This window comes from Amblyomma americanum, chromosome 4 (genome assembly GCF_052857255.1).
Source record: "Amblyomma americanum isolate KBUSLIRL-KWMA chromosome 4, ASM5285725v1, whole genome shotgun sequence".
Classification (NCBI taxonomy): Eukaryota; Metazoa; Arthropoda; class Arachnida; order Ixodida; family Ixodidae; genus Amblyomma; species Amblyomma americanum.
The window spans coordinates 161,494,254-161,507,055 of record NC_135500.1 but is presented as its reverse complement, the minus strand read 5'-3'; the positions used below and the strand labels follow the sequence as shown (position 1 = coordinate 161,507,055).

The 12,802-nt window shown below is 45.3% G+C and overlaps 1 protein-coding gene across 2 annotated transcripts in view; it reads left to right on the top strand.

Moving 5' to 3' along the window:
• The window catches only part of LOC144128603 (cell adhesion molecule Dscam1-like), a 239,036-nt gene that overhangs the window by 210,895 nt on the left and 15,339 nt on the right, over window positions 1-12,802 (top strand). For both annotated transcript variants that reach the window (XR_013313807.1, XM_077662134.1), the window contains exons 17-18: window positions 4,031-4,101; window positions 5,822-6,143. Coding sequence is in view for 1 of the 2 variants with exons in the window: in XM_077662134.1 (XP_077518260.1) it covers window positions 4,031-4,101; window positions 5,822-6,143 (393 nt within the window). In the remaining variant the exon portion in view is untranslated. The remainder of the gene's footprint in view (window positions 1-4,030; window positions 4,102-5,821; window positions 6,144-12,802) is intronic.

Sequence of the window (12,802 nt, the reverse complement as noted above, 5' to 3'; positions counted from 1 at the left end):
GACGCAGAAGAAAAGCAGCTATTAACTGCTCAGAGAACCGCTGCGAAGTGCAGCCTGTGAATGAAAGGCCTCTACAAAAGATGATAGGCGAGTACGTCGGATAGACGTGAGGAAACAATTACTAATGGCCTAGAAACTTCCGTAACTATCAAGGACTGAAAATACAATGCAATCGGATCACAAAACAATAGAAATACGATCAATGCGACATTGCCTGAAATTTATAAGCTGAAGGGAAAAGGGGAATTGAGGCGCGCAGCCTGAGTTATGCAGCCAGCAAAGCTTGAGGTTGTTCGGAACGAAGTGAAAACAATAGAGGAGCCACAGCTTCGAAATACGTGGCTGCTGCCCGTCAAAAAAAGGTAGTTAAAAAAAGAGCATGCCTTTAGTTTAATTGCTTTAGGTTGGCAAGATACGTCCTCTCCCTTGATGCTACGGAGGCCGTGGTTGTGAAGAGCTCAGATTGTGGGCTGTAATACAGGCATAAAAAAATTCACAGTCTCTGTTAAAAATATGCAGCCCAAGGAGTCTGCTTCCAAGCCGTGTGGCGGGGCTCTTTTGCAAATTTGTCAATCCTAAGCTTCGGAAGGTTGTGGACTCAAGTACCTCCCGCCTTCCTGATATTAGGGTCCCTGAATATAAATGAAGAGCCTCGCTGCAGGGCTCAGAAGCAGGCCCCTTGGGCTGTATACTTTTGACAAAGACTGCACGTTACTGCAGATTTTCGCTAAAGTTCAGTCCCATATCTGCGCAGTATGTCGTACCTTTAGCCGGTTCTTGATGTGGGCTGGACTGTAACTGAGACTTTCGAGGAATCTGTTACATTCCACACGTGGCGTTCTCTGAGTAAGAGCATCACGCACTGAATTCGTCTAGCAGAAGCGCAGCGCCTTTTTACGGCAATGTCGTGCTTGGATTCAGCACGCGTAAGTAGCATCAACACGACTTTTTTTATTTTTTTTTACGTATTGACCACGTGGTTTATACGAAGCACGAATTCATCAGCACAAAGCTGTGCGCTAACGTGGCTTCCCCAATGACCATTACCTTTCTGCCGCAGGTACTCACCCACGCATCACAATTGAGAATGCGTTACTAATAATTGGTCAGTGGTTAAAAAAAACAAAATATCACTGTCCGAAATACACAGTCCGTACTGCAGCTAACGAAAATTATAGCCTCGCGTTCTGCGAACGCTGTAAAGGTCGGCCAATTAGGCCTCCTGCCGAGAGTGTTACTCCGCGAGGGACAGCAAATATGCACCCCGGTACTTGGTGTTTTCATTTTTGTCGCTTCTTGCGGCTGCGGAGGGAGAAAGATACTGCGGCAAAGAAGCCCGTCAAGCGTCCACTGCTCCATCAGCCCTAGTGAGGTTTAGCTCGCAGCCTCTCCTGTAATTTAGGCAATTTCAGTAAGCACTTTTGGAAGCCATTTCATTTTTTCTGAAAATTCGTGCCCGTTACCTAGCACCGCCAGAGTTTAGGGTAAGGCTGGCACAGACATAAGTTAAGACTGCTTTAATGGCGCAGTGTGAACTCCGAAAGGTGTTGCGGATGACTGAAAGCGCGAACGACGCGAGAAAATGTGGCCGATGCAAAAATAACCGCTTTCCAAGACGTTAAACACTGAAACGTCGAGTTCTGGACTTCGCTGAACCGCCCAGCAGCAGGCCTCCGTTGACTCAGGTTTTATGAACTCATTAGTCTTTGCACGGCTTTGATATGCACTTACATTCCGCTCTTTTCCAGTGGCTTGTTCGGACGCCCAGTTTGCTCGGTGTAAATATCGACGAACTTAATTAAACCAAGCCGTGCTTTCCATGCTTCTCTTTTTGTTTCATCATATTATACAGTGTGGCCCTCGGCCAGTGAGCATAAGAGTGGTCTGACTCGCTCCATCATACCGTTTGTAAAAGTTAGCACCATTAGAATTAAGGGGTGATAAGAGTGTGGCGACAATGCAGGTTTCTACTTTAGCTATAGCTTACTGAATTGCACTCTGAACAAGTAAATGGTTTACGGTTACTGTCGACACAACTGCTTTTATCCGATATTAAAAGAATCTAAATACAGGAGTTATGCTTCTTGCCGTTTTCAAAACAAGGCAAATACTCGTAATAACCCTGAAGATTGAAGGGTAAAGCAATATATTCTACGACGTGTCAAAGCCACTTGTCATAGGGCCGGTTAGTGGGAGGGACGCATGGAGGCAGGTGAACTTCTGGCCTGTCAACTTTTTCAACAGGCTGCCTCAAAGCTTTCCGTTGTGAGCGGATCTTCTGACTAAGCTTGTACCCTGTCGAAAGAGATGAGCCGAGAGGAAAACACCTCCGCCTTCCATACTAAGGGAAAAGACGATGTGAGCTTTCTACAGAGCAGACAAAATATTCAAGATATAGGGCGTACTTCCTCGAGATCACGTTGTCGTTTTTTTTTTGTTATTGCACATTTTCTCAATCACTATAGGGCAGAAGGAGGAATTATTTAAAAGTGATTATCACTGTTCGCTACGAAAAATAACTCGCTTCATTGCACTCGACACTATGAGTTCTTTGTCGTCAAAACGGGACTGTGAGTAACCTGCATTGTCTGGAAACGTAAAAATAATTTTGTTACATGAAACGTACTCTCATTGTTTGATTTAAAATTGACACGAGCTATCACATAATTACCTAGTTGTAGTATTTCCACACAGGTTTACCTGAGACATCTTTTAGAAGCGATGATGCAGTTTAGAGGTGACAGGCATAGTGACAGAAACGTATCTCTTCGATATATCAGAGCAAGTAGCCTAAAGGGCTACTTCTAGAAGAGTTTACAACTTTCCAGCTTTGTTTACACAACTCATCTGCTGAAACAAACGTAGACACACAAAAACAAATTAACCAGTGTAGACCTTTATGATGGGATCAATAATATGTTTGTGAGGCTACGAAACTAAGAAGCTAATGCGCACTGCAATACGGCTGAAACTTGTGTTGAAGCTGTGGGCTGGTTGGCAGTGTGCGCAGAGCCAACAGCTATATGTACATAAGGTTGGTTTGGTTTATAGGGGTTTAACGTCCCAAATCAACTTAGGCTATGAGAGACGCCGTAGTGAAGGGCTCCGGAAATTTCGACCACCTGGGGTTCTTTAACGTGCACTGACATCGCACAGTAGACGGGCCTCTAGAATTCCGCCTCCATCGAAATTCGACCGCTGCGGCCGAGATCGAACCCGCGTCTTTCGGGCCGGCAGCCGAGCGCCATAACGACTCAGCCACCACGGCGGTTGTGTACATAAGAAACTGCAGCTATAAGGAACTGCAGCTATCTGCAGTTCCTTATGTAAGGCGAACAAATGCACTTCTTGAGTACATGTAAGGAGCTGTAAGGCAGAAGCGAGAAATTTTAAATTTTGAATTTTAAGGAAAGGAACAGCGAGATAAACGTTTGAAATAAGCTAACTACATGACATAAATTTGAGTTCTAGTACAAGAAAAAAACCTGCAACAAACTTTCCACAGTGAGACAAATGTTGCCATATTTCACGGATAATTTCAGCAGAGCATTTAGAGTTCACTGCTTTTACTCTACTTCGACTGAAAGATCTTTAGTATTTGTTTTCATGTTATTCTGTGCAAAGTTAGCGCCTGATAGAAATAGGTTGACCCTGGCATATAATATTGTTTTGCTTTGGCGAAGACACGCTAGGTATCAAGACCGCTTAACACAAGTGTGATCTGCAAGCATAGCAAAGCAAACTTTTTCCAAACCTGAACGGATAAAAAGGCAGTAGCAAAACAACAGAAAGCACTAGACTTTAAAGTTCCGATAACTACAACAGGAAACGGTCACACGAAGCAGTGAGGCAGAAAACAACAAAATATATCGAAGAACCTGGTAATATAAAACAAGCTTGTTGAGAACCGACCTTCTTCCGATGTCGCAGAAAATATTTCTTCAATCGGACGCTTTTCTTGCTGTGGCTGCTTTCCTTTCCATTTTAAACCGACCGGCATTGAGTTTTAAGCTTTTTTATTTTTTTGCAGCTCCCCGCTTCCCACCAAAGAACGTCCAAGCGACTTCAACGAACACAAGGACCATATCCGTTTCATTCGACGTGAGTATTTAGATTATACGGGGTTAAAAAATTAAGAAACTGGAAAAACTACGATTATAAACCTATTCGTCGCTTTAATGTGGCACTTCCATCCAAATTTCTCTGATATGCGGGCAACACTTAATAAAATCAAAAGAAAGCTCTGTCGCCTTAGCGGGCTTTCGAAACCCAATGGCTTCTTCTATCCTCTTGTTTTCTATGGAATACGCTTTCTTATTAATAATCTTTCCTAGTCTGAGACGCTCTGGAGTGCAAATATCAAAAGCTGCAAATGTGGCCCGGCATGTTCAATTACTGAGCTGTCTGGAACTTTTGAGCTACTCATGCGGGTGGGCGGACTGAGTGCGTTACTTGAAAATCCTTCTCAACGACTGCGCTCTGAGTTCAGTCCATTGCTGATAATTATTCGAAGTAATTTTACTCCGCATTCAGTGGCAGACGTGTCGAGCGACGCGTCGGATTTCCAATTTGGGAGGTTTCACAACTTCCGACAGAAAGATCTTCGTTCGCGGAGTTCGTAGATCCGCATTTCTGTGTCGTTCCTTCTAGAAAAGAAGTTACGACACGATTCTCGCATTTCGGCTTTCTGACGTTATGTGGAAAATGGCGACAGCCCTTCGGGGCTTTTGAACATTGCTTTTATTCGGGAAGTCAGTTTGTGAGTGTCATGCTTTTCTCTCCTCGGTAGAACCGCTATATATATACCTCATTTGACTGAGTGTGATAAGTTTGCCACATTCTAAATGTGCGTGAATAAAGACTGGTATCCTTCTGGCTAACTCATTCGCACTCTATGAAGGACTGCATTATGTTCGACACGGTCTTGACTGGCGCGAATGCAGCTTCAAGGTTTAACTTAGAAACTGGCTGGCTGTAAAAAACTGACTCTCCAACAACCTAACGTGATTAAAGCGTAACTGATTGCAGGTGGCATGTGTTGGCGAAGATAAAATCGAGCGATAACGAACTCAAATGTTCATCTAATAAACATTTCTCATTATCCCCTGTTTTCATGGAAGTTTCTTTTTTTCTGCCCTATGAAACGCTTCGTGCGCAAAAAAAAAATTCTAAAATGCTTTATGCGTAATGCCTTAATTACACAGTGTGGTTATTGGGATCTGTGTGGAAATGTGGCTTTTAAATGTGCACAGGAAGCCAAGACGTCAAATGATCCTCCAGCGGGACAGAGCGCTAGTTTGTGCGTCACCGTCTTGCGAGTGCATCATCTCGTTTTATAAAAGAAAATAAATTTAGCGTGACGGCAGCCAATGTATACGGCTTTAATCTGGTAACACAGTTGGTGCAAAGTAGGAAAGAACAAAATAGGTGGTCGGTAACCAGGAGTCCATCCAGTTCGCTAGCCTGTCTGTGACATACACCGGCAAACGGATGTAAAGAACAAGATAAACGAAAGTACAAAGTACTTACGAAGAGTGGTCGGGATGATTACCGTCTTAAATTTAGTAGCTCAGCAGCATAATGGTGTGGATTCATGTGCAATCTATGTGAATGTTAATAGCACAAAAATAAGCGGCACAGGAAAAGAAAAGAGAAAAATGCAGCTCTTCGGTTCCGTGTTTCCTCAACGTATGTGCATGTTTTTTTTTTTGCCGTTTGTACGTTCAGCTGAATTTGATAAAGAGCACACGATAACTAAGTAGCTAAAATAAGTCGCTTCTAGATCCTTTTCTTCTCTCCCTTTCTTGAACGGTTTCATCAGAACCCGCGCCATACAAAGACGGACGATCAAATCGAAGGCTACTACGTTGGGTACCGAGAGCTGTCCAGCCTCGACGCGTTCACTTTCAAGACATTCGACGCTTCTCCGTCGTTGCTATCGGCTCCAGTCAGCCACGACCACGCGGTCAGCCGCACCGAAATGGGAGCAGCAGGTGCAGCGGTGGAGCCACCACCGCATCGACTCAGCTATGAACTCTCTGGCCTGCGGCGCTCTACGGAGTACGCAGTTACTGTGCAAGCATTCAACGCAAAAGGTGCCGGCCCGCAGTCCGAGGTGGTCAGGGTGCGGACATTGGACTTCGGTGAGTAATGACAAGCAGCGCATTTTGAACGGTTTCCTTTCTTTAGAACTACATATTTGTAATCGGTTTATCATTCAGAAGAAAATGTGTTAAGCCTAACTGCGAGGATGCATCACACCACATGCAAACAAGAAAGCCCCTTCTGCAAGCGTTTTTCATACGAAAGATAGTGCTGATGCCTAAAAATTAACTACTTCTAAGGAAACACGCTCAAACGCATGACTCGGGCTCTTAACAAGAGTATAAAATTGCATTACAGTTCGTAGTCTGCCGGCACTGTTTGAAACGTGCTTTAAAAGCACCTCAGATGCCAGTAACGCCAGTGGTTGTTACTAGATGTTCCTAAAATGATCGAAGGCTGAGCTGTCTATGACTGTCAGTAAAACTTGTGCGGCCTGGACATCAACCTCTACATGAACATCCGACAGACCGATAATGTAAAAGAAAAAGTGATTCATGTAATTCCAGCTCAGCACTGTGACCAATTTTATATTATATCCGCTTGCAGTCTCGGAGCCCATCATTCCATAGAATTCAGGCCGCCTTCAAAAGGCGATATTTCTGGCTACCTTTTAGAGGCAGCGGCCCCATTCCGCATGCCATTCATTCCTCCTGGGAGACTGCTTTACGGACCGCTCAGCCCGCCGGCCAGAAATGGGTAGTGGACCGGGCCCTACGTGAAGCTCACGCTTTGAGACTCCTAAACCTGCAGGAAACCACCCCGGTAGCCTTTATTTTGTTCAATAAAGGTATTTTTATTCATTCATTGACACTAAAATCGCACAGAGGTAAAAGCTGACACTATCGGCCTGTAGAAACTGCATCGACCCTAAAAAAATCTTCCTCGGTTGCAAGATGAGGTAGCCACTATAACAGCGCCACGACTCTGAACGCAGATTGATGGACTGGAGCTTCATGCATCCAGCAGTGCCAGTCTTTCCGTAGTATCATACGAGGCTCAAAAAAGAATTCAGCGTAACAATATGTGAATTCTTTGGTCCCCTCGATGACCACGTATACAGGTTAACGATATTCCATTGAGAACTAGAATGAAAGACGTTTACTTTGCTCACTTATTTGGTTTTATTTCTGAAGCACATAGCGCGGTAAGCAGAGATTTTAGAAAGGTATTACGAAAAACTCTCAAAGATCGATTACGAAATTATTAATACCATTTGAAAAGAGCCCAGTAGGCAAGAGAAAGAAAGAATAACAAAAAAACAAAATCAATGAAAATTTTTTTCAGACTTTACCTATTAAAATCTACAATGTATCTCATTCTAGCGAAGCTCAGGATTTGAAAAACGTCAACCAAAAAAAAGTAGCAGGAATGCATCACGAGCCGTACAAAACGGTAAGAAAAAAAATTGGTTAGACATATCAATCAGCACAAGGATATGGAATTTGTGCAAATGTTATTCAGCGGCGACTTGAGAAGTCAAGTCATTCAAATCAGCTCGAGCCCGAGGTATGAAAGGCCATCGAAAAACCAAACAGTCACACGCAATCCGTTTTATGTTGCAAGAGTGTTCGTACTGTAGAAACCTCGAGCAGGGTTATCGGAAAAGTCACCGTGAAAATAACATTAGTTTAAGTTCTCTGCACGACGGGTGGGCAGTGGACCCGGGTGCAGGTACAAAGTTCTCGATTTTACTCATCACCATACCTTTCTCTACTGGCGAAAAACAGGGCACATAGCTCTACAGCGCAAAAAGAAGGAATAAAAAGACACCGCACACGCTTTTCTGCAATTTCTGCCAGAAACGTTTTTGATCTTCACCATTTTCGTAGCATTTTATTATACTTCCTTTTATTTTTCAACGCGTGTGTCTCAAAGCGCTAATCTTTCACGCCACCGCCAGTGGTTTATCTGTTTTTAGCGACATCATCGCAGTTATTGATAACATTAAGTTGGTTTAAGTACGTTGAACTAAACGTTTCGTTTCGTGTTAGGCAGTTCTGGTCTTAGGTAATACTGGCACTATTTGGAGCAGTTAATGTGAAGGACTTATAAAACTCTGCATTTACATTTCGTACAGCTTCTGTTCTAAAGCAATGAACTGGACGACAATAAAAAAAATGGCGGTACTCCACTATGAAAGTAAGCAAAAAAGTCCAGCTTTCTTAAACATCGCAATTAACTGTCTGGTAACTGGGGAATATTGTGAGATAATGCTATAGCCATATTAATGGGAATGTTCTAACATTCCGATGAGTAGCAAAATCTAGCGTTTAAACTTAGTCCTGCAAGCTTCGCGACGAGAGATCTGCTCATATATTCAATACTACGTTGGAACTTTACTGTAAAAACTATGCTCATAAACAAGTTCGTATAGGAAAAATGTGCTATTCCATAATTTTTCGGGAGGCTGATGGCTTATGTATATGAAAGAAAGGATAAGAAAAACTAAAACACTGTCAGACGCGCACGCTCATGATAAACTGTGCCCAACTGGCACAGTCCACAAAGACGCCGTTGGTAAAAGCATCTCCTTTGAGAAGAATTATGTTACTATTGTCGCTACGGCAAGAAAACATACTATGTGAAATTAATTGTTTCAAAAATAGCGCTCTGAGCTGAAGAAATACCTTGTTTAATCAGGTGTTTATTCCCATACATGAAGATAACTTACTGGACTGCTCCTTTTATTAGAAGGGAAGGAGACGGAGAGTATTTAAAGGCGTGATCTGTGGTGCAACCATGTTGCTGGAAAACCTTGTCTGCAGTGTAGAGAAATGTAAAGCGAAGAAATGAAATACACCTGCTGCTCTGTTCGTCTCTGCAGTTCGAGGCTTGGGAATTCTCAAACGACCATACTGCTGTCGGCTTTTTACACAGGCCATTATCTATCTAAAGGGCGTTGCAAGCTCAATCCTACGCGAAATTTGTGCTCCAACTGTATTTATGGTTTTCTTCATATCACATGTATGAAATGCGTACGTGTAAGTGGTAAAGGGTCATAGCTTGGATACACATGCACGCACAGCCCAATGTAAAGGAAGTGCAGTTTTAAAATAAGAGAACTTCCCTATTCAAAGGGGTAAGGGAGACAAGGTATCGCCCGACGAGTGACACACCACAAGCTGAGACGACACCGTTTATTGCGAGCTAACGGGACACTCAAATAAACAGGAAAACAAATTCACTCGATTCGAGGTCCACGCGAATGGGCAGCGTTTACACTATCTGAACAACTCGGCGGCGTTCGAACTCTGAAACGGAGGAATGATTCTAAAAGCTATGCTCGGGAGAAACAGGACACTCAAACTAGGCGACGACAGTCTAGCTTCCCCGCTACACAGTGACACGGCTGCCGGTGTTTCAGCCATTCACGCCAGGTACTGCTGTCACGCTGCCCTACCGCCGAACTCAAACCGTGAAGGTGTCGCCGGCGGCTGGTCAGCGCTAAAATGACTTTAGTGCGCACCACTGGAACCACCAAGTGCGCTGGCAATGCTCCCGCACTTAAACTCCCCCTCCCGCACCCCCCCCCCCCCCCCCCCCCAGCACCCCGTGCGCTGCTCGCTAGGCCTTTATCTAGCCGCTGGCTAGACGCACGCATGCTCAACGCGCTGGCGGCGAAGAGCTTGCCGGACATACGCGGTAGTGCTGCACTAATATGCACCCGATCACATCCGAAAAATGCAGAAAGACGCGGGCTTGGCGCGCGCAACCTATTGCTTCGAGCCATGAACGCCAGGGCCTCAAAAGGTAATAGCCTCAAAGCAAGACAGGCCACGCGTAAGCCGGGAAATTGCTGGCCGTCAAGTGGATAGATATCAGCACTCATTTAGGAGAGAAAAAAGCTACGAGGACGCTTTCCACGCTTAACTTTCATTCTAGACTTGAGCACGTAATGGTGCGTGAAATTAAAGAGGGCTTGTGTAACGACTCTTTGAAGATGACGCAAGAACGCATGCACTGACAGAAGTGCATAGGGACGACGAGAGCTACGTGAGGACATTGACGTCATGCGATTTCTGGAATGAATGCAACAAGTCTTGTTTCACTGTATGAGCCCGGTACTTAAAGGAACAAAGGAGAAATTGAAGTTCGCTTGTATCGATAGAATGCCAGCTCCTGATCACAAAAACACCACTCTTACTGAAAACAAAGCTCTTGTAAGGCATAAAATATCAAGAACCAAAATACAGGTATCGCCGCCACAGGCCAATCTCGCAAGTACAAGCGTGATGACGTCGTAGGACAAGAGCCGCAACCTTGGAGGAATTTTCCTTCCTGCATGGAATCTCTGAGGCTGACAAAGGAAAGTTGCGCGCTTCAATATTGAAATAACTTTTGCTTTAAAACGTATAATGCACTTTTTATCACACAAGGAAGATAGACAAAAGACAACCTGAATTTTGGAAGCAAAGAAAACCCATGCTTGGCGGCGCCATAGGCGGCCGGGCCAATAGAGTTTCGATTTGTTATGGCGCTTCGCGTCTATGAGCTTTGCGTGCCCCGTGGTTTTGTTTTTGACGCGCCTCGATTTACAAGCGCCGAACAGCAGAGGAACTCCAAGCGCCGCTTCAAGGGCTAGTTAACCTTTGAAGGAGCCTGTTAAGGCTGGTCAGATGATCGCCACGGTCGATGAAAAACTGATGCAACGATGGTCGATGATCGTGCAAGGTAGCTCCCAGTATAAAAAGCACTTTTGTCTTCGCACGCTCGCCCGGCGAAACATTTCCGGCCAGTCAACTTCAAACTACTTAACACAGAAATCGTTTAATAGGGATGGGAGACAAGGTACAAGACAGTTAAGAAAAATTACTGATGGCCTAGCTCTGATAGGCCAGGATGTACGTAGCGAAAGCGCGGAGACTTGAATCGGAAGAATGCATTCACTAGATGCGCTTTTATTCACTGTTAAAACGTGAGTTACCATGGCGGAGGGGCAGCGTCTCCGCCTCAGACGCCAAAGGCCCTGGCTGGACTCGAGTTTCGGCACAGGTTTTTTATTTATTCAGTGAGTGGGCGGGAGGCTTCAGTGGTTCCCATAGATGCCGCCACTGAATACGTTGATTAGCAGTTAAGCGCTGGCTCTGTTAAGGCGCGTTTATACTCCGGCGTAAAGCGCGCGCGCGCACTGCACGGCGACGTCACGTCCGCCAAAGCGAGACGCTCTATACTCGAACTGCGCTTGACCGCCGACGCGTTCGTCTGACCGCACTGGCGGAGACTTGGAACATGTCTCTATTTCGCGCAGAGTGCGCCAGCCGCCGCCGGCCCGGCCAGACCGATTCGACTCCGCGGCGAAGTGCGCGTTGTGACGTCATTCAACAGCTTCCGTAGTTGGGCGGAGCTGTTCTTTTCGAGCTCTCGGCTTATTTAGTCCATTCACAGTGCACATCTGAAGGTACATGCAAGTGGGCGAGAAAGTCCGATCCAGTGGACCCCGTACCTCCGGATACGCGCGGAAGCCGTTGAAGCGTCGTGCGTCGGCATTACTTTCAAGTCGCCAAATTTAAACTCGAGCGCCCTTGAGCACCCATCCGTTTTTTGTGGTAAAAAATAAATAAATAACCTGGCCTTTGCAATCGTGGGAGACCTCGACGCCGCCTGCTGCACCGTGCAACCGCGCCGTTCAAGGAATCACAATCCGTTGGCCCCAAATCCCCGGCCAGCCTCCGATGGGCGCGACGCGCCGACCTTGTCCTGGCCCATCGCGACTCCCCGCACTGGGGTTATGATATTTAATTTGCAACGGCTGCTCACTGAGGAAGGGAGAAACGACCCGCCGGCACCTAACCTAATCGTGCTCCCTCAGAAGCATCGCTCGCTCTGTGGGGCTGAGGTCACTGAAATGCAGGCCGGAGTTTTTGCGAGAACTTCGTCGTCGGGTTCGGGAACGGGATACATCGTAACGTAAACGAAGCGACGGTGGCGACCCCAATACATGACTTCAACGTGCGGCGACGGTAGCTTTCATTTCGGCTGCTGCTAGACCGCACCGCTAGCCGCCAGAAATCACGGAGTCTGCGTCTACGTCCCGTTTTACGTCACTCCTTCCAATGACGTTATTAGAGTGCGCCTTGACGTTATAAGATTTTTCGAGTTTGAACCGAAGCGGCGGGAAAAACTTTTTCAGCTTCGAATCCCAATTTCTTTGAAATAAATTCATCTTTTGCTCCCACACAAGCGGTATCAAAGCAATGCAATGCCGAACTATCAGGGTTTGCTAACAAAAAAAATTTGATAGAGTTCTCACTGTCCCTTTAAGAGAAAATTTGTTGTAATGATGTGCTCTACACTTGAAATAGACGTGTAGTGCTCAGCTCAGGAAAATAGTTTCCACACAGCTTGAATCCCAAGCCGATTTGCTGAGGCTTAAAACCGAAAAGATCTGGCCTATTCATTTTTTTCCTCCATTCGTAGTGCAGAGTAACTGTGCTATTTACATCACGAGTAACTATAATATGAAACATGACTTTGACCGCGTTATCAAAGAGGTACTGTTAAATTCTGGGCTATTTCTCACCAATGACTTGCTGAAAGGAGCAAGGAATAGCTTCATGGCAGTAATTAAGTGAACAGTGCAAACGTGGCTTTGCAGCAGATTTCTTATGTAAGGGAAATGCCATGTTTTTTCCCTGAGCTGCAGGTTTGACAAGTCTTGGTTTCTTGGAAGGGTTATTAGGCCACGCTTAAAGACATC